The sequence below is a fragment of the Pinus tabuliformis genome, chromosome 2_1 (assembly GCF_031772625.1).
Source record: "Pinus tabuliformis cultivar Carrire ecotype Pingquan chromosome 2_1, CPIR1, whole genome shotgun sequence".
NCBI lineage: Eukaryota > Viridiplantae > Streptophyta > Pinopsida > Pinales > Pinaceae > Pinus > Pinus tabuliformis.
In genome coordinates, this window is record NC_142299.1 from 933241503 (window position 1) to 933254030 (window position 12528).

Sequence of the window (12528 nt, forward strand, 5' to 3'; positions counted from 1 at the left end):
TCACCTTTAGGCGGCTAGTGAGGGTGAGACAAGCTTTGACTAATATGGTGACCTCTGAATCATGGGAGGAAATTAACACCGATAGAGATGGTGTTAATGTAGCCAAGGACACTATTCTTGACATGTTATTTTGGTCACAGGTTAAATATGTTTTGCAAAAAACCAAACCAATTTATTATATGATCAAGTTTACAGATTCAAATCGACCAATAATTGGGGAGGTGTATGAGCAAATGGATAGCATGTTCGGGTAGAGTAAAGACATTGTTGAGCCTAGAGATATCACCTTGTACAATCATATTCGTGCAGAGGTGGAAAACCGATGGGAAATGCTAAATGTTCCATTGCATGCATTAGCATATGTTTTGACACCTAAATATTATCATCCATCATGGCTTTAAACACCAGCACCTTAGGGGGCGAGAGAAAGAGAAAACCACACCTAAATCCAGAGGTTCTAGAAAAATATATGATTGCATTAGATAAATTAGTCCCTGATGAGGAGAAGGTTGCCATGGTACGGAAACAGTTGAGCAACTATACGCTTAGCACTGGTCCATTTGGGAGCAACTATACGCTTAGCACTGGTCCATTTGGGAGCATCCATGCAATTAGAGATCGAAAGGGTTTTTCTTCTCTTGAGTGGTGGAACATGCATGGAGGTGCTACTCCACTTCTACAGACTTTGGCATTGCGGGTGCTATCACAGGTGCTAAACACTTCTTCTATAGAGAGGTGTTGGAGCTCTTATTCTTTTATCCACAGTGTTAAAAGGAACCCGCTGAGTTTAGACTGGGCAGAGAGCTTGGTTTATGTTCATTACAACTTGTGATTGTTGTCCCATTATTGTGATGATGCAAAGACTAATAAAGACCTTAACGTTTGGGACGAGAATCCAAAGGAGCCCAATTTGGAGAATGGAGTGTTGCAATTAGAGCAGTTAGAGCAATTAGAGGATGCTCTTATCCAGGTATGTCCATTGAGGTATGAATTTCAAAATTCAGTGAATAAGTGATATGTCCATTTAATTCAAATGTGTCAATTTTGCTTATAAAGCATTTCTCTAATTCCTGTTTTTAATTTTTTTTGTTAACTAGTGGTTTTTTTTGGTATAAATTTTTTAAGCGATTCCAAGATGATGATGATCGAGTTGAGATGCCACCCCATCTGGTCCCTTGGTACTCAGGTTCCATGGTTCAACACCAATAGCAGGGGGTTCGTCTTCATCAATTTTAGTGCCACAACTTCCACTGGTACCATCTTCTTCATTGCCACCATGTGGAGGACCACCACCACATACTCTTCGTGGTGGAAGGAGGAGAAATTAGTATATATATTCACATTTTACTACTTTTGTCATAGATTAATCATTAGACTTGTAGGCTTGTTGTGAATTTGAACTTTTTTGTCTTGGTGGTGGCCAAGTGGCCTATTTTGTAACCATTATTATTTGAATTTTGGACATGACTAATAATAATATGCTTTATGTTTTATGTTTTATAATATGCTTAAAAATATGATGTATATTTGTACTTGCTAGAATATAGATGGTTATGCTCGAATAATTAATCATTGATGTACAATGAAATCATGGATGCCATATCTATCTTGATTTATGTAAAATTATGCATGTTTTCATGTCTTCTACAACTAAGGTATTTGGGATGTTTGTTTTGAATATAAATGCAAAAAAATATTAAATATATATATAGTAGACACTTCTCTTCCTAGATGTTTAGAAAATGATGCTTCCGTGTCCCCGCTTCCAAAAAACGTCCCCGTTTCGTCCCTGCTACATGCAACGTTGGTCTTGCTTCCCGATACCATACCTCTCACTCCCCTCCGTTCATTACTAGCCCCTTTTCACATTTCCCCCATTTGGGTCCACATTTGTCCATTGGGTCCGCAAGGTGTTAGCCTCCCCCTCCCCTTGTCCACCACTTTGGGTCGGGCCTAGAACAATGCCCAAGAGGTTGATGCAGCTAAAAAGAAAGACAAAAGCATAATTTGGCCACTTGCAACAAGAAATGTACCACAAAATGCAAAAGATGGTTGGGACATAAAAATTTAGCGCGTGGGCAAAAGCCGAACATGAACTCTATACCCTATCATTATGGCCATCACCCTAGTTCCTAGGGCCCCTATGAGTGGCCCCCCTGCATCATTAAGGAACACATGATTGTCCCAACTGTTGGTGGCCGATGAACTGCCCAACCTTAAGGGGGTAATCATTGCTACATTATGTGCATCATGCTCTCATCCCTTGGAGCGTCGAGCAGTAAAAAGAAGAAAAATCAATAAAAGGAAAAAGGCATAAGAAGAAGGGTGGAAAAACAAAGGTCGAGGTAACTCATGTACCATGAATGCTCCCTCCTACATTCATATAACCAAGGTGTGGGCCTCCTTCATAATAGCTACCCTTGTACCATGGCACATGGCTTGGAGCCTTCCCTCTTGCCCCCACTTTGTTCCATCATTATTTCACATGACCCCTGCCATTTGATGGATGTACCATGGATTTATCTCTCCCTTAGAGGTTGAAACCACCTAATAGGGTCCTTCATTAACCTCTCTTGTCGAGCAAAGTAACATCTGTACAATTTAAATCCGATTTGGAAGGGCATGCCACTATGAAATGCCCACTTCTGCCCTTGATTAGCAAGCTTATTTACTCAATTGTACTAATGATTAATTGTACTAAAAGGTGAGGAGACGCATTGGATCTTATACAGGATTGCAGGTGGTTTTCATCTTAGACTTGGTCTCCCAACACAGGGTCTAAGCCCTCCAGAGGCTCATAATGGCACTTGTAGAGTGAGCATTGAGAGCCATGGGTCTCCACCATAGCAGAGCATTGATTGCCACACCATGGGCCTCTTCAGTACCACACATTGTTTGTTCGAGTCCCAGTCATACAGAGATGATGAAGCACTTGGACCACATTGCTCAGTCGGCCACACATAGATACCTAACACTTGGCAACTGATCCAAAGCCTGAATGAGGTTATGTCTTTTCCGAAGAGACAAGGGAGGGTGTGTGCCATCTTCTAGCCCTCATTAATGGAGCATCAATTTGTTGTGGAGCCATCTAGAGCCCATGAGACCATTACTTGTGCCCCACAACAACTTAGGAGCACCACAGGATGTTTTGCTTGGAAATTAAGGGCCCACACCCCTTGATCATCATTTATGCAACCCTCCCCTTCATCATGGCACATTGAGGACTCATCTTGGTATTCCAACAACCCTTTGCACCATTATTTTACCATTTTGGCCTCATTAGGAAGACTTGTTTTACACATTTGAGCTATTTGGTGGGCTTGTCACCAAAGTTATTGTTATTTTGAACACTGAAGTAAATATAGGGGCTCATTAGGCTAATCCGAACTTGTAGAGGCTCATATAAATAAAGGAGAGCCTCATTTGTATTTGATCATTACTTGGATTTGGATTTTTCTTGTAAAGAACTCGGACCTGCAATTTTGAATGAATTTTGCATGTTGGAATGCACTTTGACATTTGGAAAATTTCACTATCCTTTCTTGGAGCTTCTCTTTACAATATTGATGGATGGATATATTCTCATTGTCTTGTAAGTACATTTTAATGCTACATTTTACAATGATTAATGTCTATTGTATGGAATGTATTTTCATGATCTTTAATGTGTCCTAATTAGTGTGAAATTGTGAGAACATTTAAAATATTGGAAGTATTGCATGCATTACTCATGGACAATGATGAATGAATGTTGCTAGGGGTTATTCTTTTATATTGCAACCCTGAAACTCCATCAAACATTGGCAATGGAGTATGAAATTCTTTTGTTAGCGAAGCTACACTAGGTCTCCTTGACGAGCGAAATAATCAAATCTAAGTAAATTTCGACTCCATTTTTCCTAATAGGCAGGCACTAGTCTAGAAATCCTTGTGATCACCTTCTCATTGATAAATCTATTTTTCTTCATATTCTTCTCTCCTTTCCTTGTCCCTCAAGACTAAGGGAGCCTCTCTAGGGCTTGGTGCGAAATTTTACGGAGGAGGAGTATTTGGATTTCGTCCTGACAAGACTCTTCCTTAGTGTCTCCTCTAGGCATCCACTAGTTTTGAACAAATTCCGATGGTTGAATCTCATTTTATTTGATGCCCTAGCTAACACACCAAGTGAAAACCCTTGAAGTTGCCCTTCAACTTGGGCATTTCTTTAAGGTTTATGCTCGAGTAGCTTATCATTCGAAACCTTTTCTCTTGACTATATTGACAGTGGATGAACTCAACCCTAGGTCTAGTATAGTCTTTCTCTCAAGGGGTTTTTCGTGGAAAGCCATCCTAGCTCCTCCCAAAGCTCAGACCTCATTTGAGCCTTTCCATTGAATGAGCCATCCTTGCCTCACTTTGAACCCTAGTATAGACATATTAATCACGAATGAGGGATACTGGGACTCCTCTCGTCAGTGAAAATCCTAGAAGAGAAGGGGACGTAGGCTATGGTGACAGTGGGCCTCTATCCTAAATTGTTGTTGTGCCCTCTAGCTTTAGCCTACTAACTAAGCCTGCTAGTTTGTGCAACAACATGTCCCATCACTTTGTTTTGTTCCTTTATGGAAACACTTTATGTTTCTGTTGCTCTTATAATGAGTGGCTTTTTTAGAGCTGTCGGGTTTTATTAATGCATGCCCAAGTAACATTTTTTATAGGTCTAACGTTCTTGGGCAATTTTGTTAGCTTTTAAGGCCACCTATTAATTAGCTTGTGGTGACTACAATTTGGTCCACTTTTTCTAATAGAAAATGCCAACTTGTACCTATTTGCATTAACAGCTAAAGAAGGCATTTTTACGAAGGAGGAAAAAATGCAACAATACTAAAAACAATGCATAACATTGACAACTTAAGATACCAAGGTTAGTACACACGTGACAGAACAGCACCAATGATATTGATAATTACAGCCAAACGTTTACACATGTTTTGAATTAAATGTTCCTTCATAACATCCTTTATTATTTTAAGATGATCTTGATAAAAAATTTGGGGTGCATCAATACTTCAAGGTCTCTCAAATAAAGCTGCCAACAATCTCATTTAGTAATCTGAAATAGAAACTGTTGAGAGTCACAAAGAATATGCAGAACACTGAGTGAATACAGAGATCACTGCAACCATAATAATGGAGAAGCATATCCCAGACAGAGGCACAATTTAGTCCGTTCCAACCTCCAAAGTTTTAGAAAATCACCCTTTCAAAGGGATGTCTAGAAAATTTCAATTATAAATTTACCTTAAAAAGCCAATAAAGAATTAAAAAAATAACTGAAAGAACAATTCACACTTTGTCATGTTGATAAGCGGCTCCTAGTAAAGAAAGAAGACACCAGAGCTACAACACAACTTAAAAGAAAGTAGATATTTCAATGACAGTTTAGAAAGTTCCAAATGTTCTCCAGGACACTACAGACAGTTTTCATTACATAATCACAAAAATAAAATGCGTGAAAGAAGACAGTAGATAATACCATCAAGACAAGTAGGGCAGATGTCTTCTTCTTCTACGAGAGCAATTACAGATTCAACAGTCAGCATTGTTTTCGATGATTGGCATTTCTCTGAGGTTTCAGTATGATAACCTTGAATCTGTTCTTCACCATCGGTACCATTCCTTTTCTGTAATGTAGTTAATGCTTCAACACATCCTTCATTATTGTCTCTTCTAATAGGCTCAGACTCTTCATGCAAATAACTACTAGTCTTTTCACGCCGTGAAACCAGCCCATCACGCTGTAAACGTACATATCTAGGATCTACATCGTATGGCAACGGCCTCGGCGGGGGGCGAAAGGTATCAGGTGGGGAGCTGTCAGGGGAAGTGATGCCTAATAATCCAGCTGATGCAGAAGATGAAGCACCACCATGCCCATCAACTCTATAAAAGATTACACCATACTGCAAAAATAAATAGGAAAAATACATGAAACTTTTAGAATTTAATATTCCATGGTTCCCACACAGCTACAGCATAGCAATACTCAAACGCTGCGAAAAAACATAAGCTGATATGAGCATCATTAACCATGAAATGTAAAAGATCAAGTGTTACATAAACATCAATATTAATAAAGACATGTTTGAGATTATGGCTATCAATATAACACCCCAATTTCAAAGACATATATATGCAACTTGTAAATTTGCATGTATTTACAATCCTGATAACCTAACGGACAGACTGAAGCTTCTGTGACTCCCAACAAGGCTCCCACTATCTAACTGCCTACTGGTCATCTATCCTTGTTGTAGATTATACTGATGTAAGTTGCAACCACTAAGAATCAACCATATGACAATCAAACTTGAGCTATAGGCTGAAGTAAACAATACCTTTCCAATTTCACTGATAGCTATATAAAACTTGTAAAATTGTGTATTTACAATCACAAAATCAGAAAACCTAACAGTCAGCGTGAAGCTTATATGACTCAACAAAACTCCCACCATCTAACTGCCTGCTAGTCATCTATCCTTGTAGATTATACCCATTAAGTTGCAACCACTGAGAATTAACCATATGACAATCAAACGTGAGCTACAAGCTGAAGTGAATAGTACCTTTACACTATCACATCCTGTAACAAATCAATTCCCTGGAGCACTTTTTAGGAGTCAGTGAGCTGATATCTGAAATTTCTTGTAATGATTACTTGTATGATGTGTTACATCATATAAACAAAAGATCTAAGGCTATGTATTACCCTTACGGAGAAAACCGACATAAATACTAGGACCTTCTGTCCTCACAAATATTGGCCTTCAAGATGCAATTACACAAAATAATGATGGTATAACAATGTCTCTTTGATTGCTATGATAAGGTCTCTTCTTTGCCCTAAATAAATAATTTGATATTTACCAATAATTTGTCCACCAAACTTCACTGTAGAAGCTTCCAACCTCATTTGACGATGATAATATTAATGAAATCAGACGATATGATAATGAAATATATCGGACATGTCTAAGTCACCCATATATTCTTTCTAAAAGTAGTCAGTCAGAACTCCAAACCTAACATTATATTTTGACTAGTAAGGACTCTAACCCTATATTTAAGAGTACAATGGATCCCCAAGAATATGTATCACTTAGTATGTTGTCTGGCATGGGTCAGCTTAGGGAGAGCTGCCAATGACTACAAAGTTCACACAAAAGCTTAATTATTATGTTTCTGGAGATTAACATAATTACTTCATATGCACAATAGAGTCTAACACAAGGAAGCATCATGTTTTATGCAACAATCCTTCGTGGGATCAGGTGAGTAAATAGTTCGAGAATTTAAGGTCTCTTTCCACCTCTATCTCGACAATGATCAATAGTACTTTAGATAATTAATCGGAAAGAACAATTTGGAATAACGTCAAGTTATTATGACTTTAGTTTATCTTAGACATTTAATTCATTTATAGTTACCGGAATATGAACAGTCATCACTCCTTGTTCCCACATATTAAAAGTATTCTGGAAAAATGAAAAACTCTATCCAAATGATTTATCTCTCGATTCTTGTTGTGAATTCTCCGCTATCATCAAGATATATCACGATTCTCTCAGCTCAGCAATATTATCATCACTAAAAATCATAATTTTTCAAGCGTTGAATATATCACAATATTTTGATTGTCTTTCAGATTAATAACATAGTTAGTTATTTCGGTCACAGAAGCTTAAAATCAGATATCACAATATATTTAAAAAATAACACGTCGATGGAAAAAATCACCAGGTCCACAACAGGTTGCAATAAAATCCATTTTTTCGACTCTTCTGACTCATTTTGAAAAGCAGAGTTGGAGGATTTGTAACTTCTAATACCAGATCTGATTCGATTTTCCTAGCTGTCTTTTTGTACCCAGAAAATCTTACACCCAGTAGAATCTTTTTCTGAAAACTGACGAAAATAAATGCATTGTTATTTTACCTTTTAAACAAACTTGCAGCTGAAAATAAATGGAAAACCAGTCACATAACACAGCAGAAAAATATGTCCAACAAATTTTTCTTCACTATTTATTACTTTGGAAAATTAAGGACTCCTTTAACAAGGAATTTGACCAAAAGAGAATACACAGAAGTTACATCAATGTAACCTGGCAACTCGACCCCCAGAAATTCGATATGCAATTATGCAGCCTATCTTCACAACTTTGGCACACCTGAAGCTGTTCAGCCCCTCCATGAATGCAGCCTCAACCTTCTTGGCCTCCCCACATTCGTTGTCTGCCTGTTGGAATTCGACTTCAACACTCTCAGCCTCCTACTGTGCACAGCAAACTCTTGGCCTTGACCCCAAGCAAACTGGGCCCCTTCACCTGTGCGTTCAACCTGAAAAACTCTTGCTCACTCAAACTCTAGCTGCACACATTTCTTTTCTCTTCGGTCTCGAGTCTCTTACTCTATTGAGAAAATCGCTCTCTCAATCACAATGTGTCTTTCTGTTAATTTTAGATAACAATGGTATGTTCTATGCTTAAGAGCAATTTACTTCATTTTTTCTTATTAGCCTAATATCAACTTCCAGATTAGCAATCACATTAACATGATAGTAAATGCAGATAGAACATAAATAAAAAGCAAAAGACAAGCCAAGACAAGAGGACACAATATTTGATGGATGCCAAGGAAAAACCCCAATGTGGGGAAACCCTTTGATCAAGTCTTCTTATTATTCTTCAAAAGTTCAGAAGAGAGAGAGTACAATATACAAAATTCAGTTGCCCAAACATAGCCAAATCTGTTCAGTCAAACTGCAGTCAACAGGATGCCCTAACCAGATAGTCAACGTTGGTCAACTTAGCAGAATTACTCCTCTAAATCAGCTCGGTCAAACCCAGTCAATTCGGCCTCCAAGAACAGTACAAATTAGCCCAAAACAGTCCAGAAAAAGTCGGTCAACACGGAGTCAAACCTATGGTCAAATTCCCTGAGGTCAATGCTGGTCAAACAGCCCAGAAAACTTCGAAATCTTCATAACGTTTTTAGGACTAGGTCCCTCCATAAGAAGTCTCATTCCCAAAACCTAGCCCCGAAGACCCTCTTGGCCCTTCTTAGAGAGCCCTTCATCTTGCCTCTTGGGCAAGCAAGCCATATATTGAACCTCTCTTGTGAATAGGCCTCTTTAGGAATCACTCTATTCCCTTTATTGACCCATTTATCTAGATGATTCCCTTCATATCGGGTCTCCTCCCATCGGTGGAAGTCTGTAAAGAGTAGGGAGCTTTAGCCGAGGTGACAGTGGGCTATTGCTCCATTGTTGCCCTTGACCTAGCAGTTGCCCCTCTAGGATCCCCTTTTAGGACCCCTGCTAGTTTGAGCAAAACAAACCCCAAAAGTCAAGTTCCCTCCTCTCTCTCTCTTCCCACAAATTCTAACTCTCCTAAGGGGTACGAATTCCCTTTGGAGTGCCCCCCACATTCCACTTTCACTTGATTTATTTCCTCTTTTAACGTTTGGAAGCCTTCTTTCCTCAAAAAGTCAAGTGGGGTCCTCCTAACCCACCTTTCCTAAGTTTTAATGACAAAATATCTCCCAATTGCAAAAATTGCAAAAATGGAAATTCTACTTAACAGAATTAATTAATTGGGGATATTACATTGAGGCAATTCTCATGGTGGATTCTCCACAAAATTTGATGCCCCAGTCATCACATCAAGACAAAACCTTAGGTGTTAATCCTTCAACTTGGGGATTTCTCCAAGGCTTGTGCCTTATTATTTGTTGAAGTATAACATTCATAGCATTTTCTCTTGCTTACCTTGCCCTTGGATGAACTTTTATCTCGTCAAATATCTCAACCATGGGTCTTGGGTTGTCTTCCTTTCAAGGGGTTTTTCTTGGAAAGTCCTCCTAGCTTCTCCCAAAGCTCACACTTTCATTGAATCTTTCCATTCAATGAGCCACCTTGCCTCACCTCAAATCTATCCAAGATACATCAATCACAAATGACGAATATTGGGACTCCTCCCTTCGCTGAAAATCTGAGAAAAGGAGGGGACTTCGGCTATGGTGATAATGGGCTTCTATCCCAGGGTATTGTTGTGCCCTCTAGCTTTTACCTCTCTACAAGGCCTGCTAATTTGTGCAGCAACAATGGCCAAATGAGATTCTAAAGACAGCCTTATGTTTAGTTACTTTTTGGCATTTATATTTCAACAAAATCTTGTTTAATTATGATTGACCAAATCTAGTCTTAAAAAGAGGAAAATATTCTTTGAGATTTTGGCTTCAAAGGAAGTTTTAAGGTCGGTCGACTCCATTTAAAAGAAGGAATTTATCTTCTTAAAGGTCATGTCGGCCCTCCTAAAATTAAATTTTTGAGCCTTTCGTTAGGTCAACTTCATGTTTCTTAAGGGCTAGTCAACCCCTCTAGAAGCCCCCTACCTCTATTGTACATATGAACTCGGTGCTTCTCCATTTTTCATCATTCGCCCAGCTATCTTAAGCATTTTTCTTCTGAGGCCAAGGGAAAAACGACTATTCAAGAAGCAGACCGAAGTTCTAATGGAATTTTGGGCTTAATGTTTCATCCTTTTGGGAGGCTATTCACTAGGCTCTGAGGCAGTTTCTCAACCCTTTGTGGCAGAATTCTGAGGCGCTTTTCAGCCCCTTTCTGAGACAGATATTCTGGCCACATTTTCGCACCTATTGAGGCTATTTCGTACGGTCTAATCTGCAGCTATTTGAAGGACATTTTGGCCCTATTCTTGTTGATTTGGGGTAGCATCGGATGTGCTCTAGCCATGAAAATTGGTGGAGAGGCTAACGCATATGAGATCTCCAAGACCCATAAATGGTTTGGGGAAATTCTACCTGGTTAGAGAGATATTAAAATAGTTAATATTTTTAATGGGGTTCCTAAGTCTAAACAAAGGAAAATTAAAATATTAATGGGTATTAATATAAAATTGGGTGAGAATGTTCTAAATGACATGGATCAAGCCAAATCTAATCTTAGCCATTGATTAGAGATTTAATAGGAAAAGTATAAGAGAAGGCTTGAGGGTCAGTTGGAGACACACGAAGATTGATCAGTCAGTTTGATTTTTTGGAGGGGGGTTTGTTGAGAAAATTCGAACAAGTGATCTGAGTTGCAGCGAGGGGCAGTGAGTGCATAGCAGAGAGGCAGAGATAGTGTCGGAGGGCCAGCGCAGTGATTGAGGAGGCTACACAAAGCTAGCATGAGCCACGCAGAGGGCCAGAGAGACTGCGCAAAGGCTAGCAGGGCTTTTGTGGGTGACACAGAAGGCCAGAGAGCTGACGCAGAGCAACAGAGGGCTGACGCAAGGGGTTCTAGAGCTACACAAAGGCCAGCAGGGCTAATGGAAAACCTCAGAGAGGTGTTGGAAAGATTTTCATGGAGCAAACTTGCGAAACATCTGCTTCCGAAGAGAGGTATTACTGCCACATATAAATCTCTGTTGGGTGAGCTAGTTTGGCACCCTAGTTGTACTCAAGAAAGTTGCTTAATAATACAACACTCATAATTGTTGCACCAATTTTCCAAAGTTGGGTTTTTCCAGGGACGATTGTCCAAAAATAACAGTGTCCCTTGTGTGTTTGTCTATTATTTCAGTTGATGATCTGTAGATGGTTGAGAATGACTGCATTTCTGTTTATTTTCAGTATTTATATGGTTAAATAACTTGTTAAGGAATAAACAAGTAGGTGAAATAAACCAGATAATGCAGTAGGAATTTCTAATGTGTTAGATTCAGAAAATTCAACATGGTATCATAGCATTGCAGATCACAGGAGAACTTAAGGCACCAGCTGAAATCAGAAAATTTGCAGCAGAAACAACTATCCCGACAGACAAAGTTGTCCCGATCCAGAAGGCAGCAGAGGAGTGACACATAGGTCCTGCATCATCATTTCGAGCCAGAGAGAGGGCCAGCGTAGAGGCGGTGAGAGTCAAAAGAGGCTCACAAAGAGCCACGTCATCCTACTCAACCAGGTAGGAGTGACGCAGTTGGCCAGAGGAGCGATTCATCCTTTCCAGGATTGCACAGAGCTAAGGGGCTCAGTTTCTTCAGCTGTTGGGGCCTAGGGAGCTGTGGGCAGATTATGGATTGGGAAGCTGGTGGGGTGTTGTTGTTGTCGAAGCAAAACAGTACCTAACGGGACAGAACCAAGGTAGAGGGAGCCACTGCCTTGAGGAATTTCTAGCCAAGAAATCCAAATCCGAGTTGCAGTTGCAAAGAGGATCGAAGAGGAGTGGATCGACAGTTGGCAGGAAGATTTCCAGCAGGGAAATCGAGACTCAGAGGGAGTCTAGGAGAGAACTTCCAGGAGGGAAGTCGAGACTCAGAGGGAGTCTAGTAGAAGAGTGGAGATGGCAATGAACGGACTGAGGGATCAGGACAGGTTGGACGGGGCCTCCAACTTTGTCATCTAGAAGGCCAGGATCCTGTCTGTTTTGGATAGACATCGCATCAAGGGCTTCGCCTTGAGAACCGTGGCTATCCCAGTCGACCCA

The 12528-nt window shown here is 39.8% G+C and overlaps 1 protein-coding gene across 2 annotated transcripts in view; it reads right to left on the reverse strand.

Moving 5' to 3' along the window:
• Positions 1–12528, reverse strand: part of LOC149203710 (E3 ubiquitin-protein ligase At3g02290-like) — a 201262-nt gene that overhangs the window by 86783 nt on the left and 101951 nt on the right. For both annotated transcript variants that reach the window (XM_089403540.1, XM_089403539.1), the window contains exon 3: positions 5516–5942. In XM_089403540.1, the coding sequence (XP_089259666.1) occupies positions 5516–5942 (427 nt within the window). The remainder of the gene's footprint in view (positions 1–5515; positions 5943–12528) is intronic.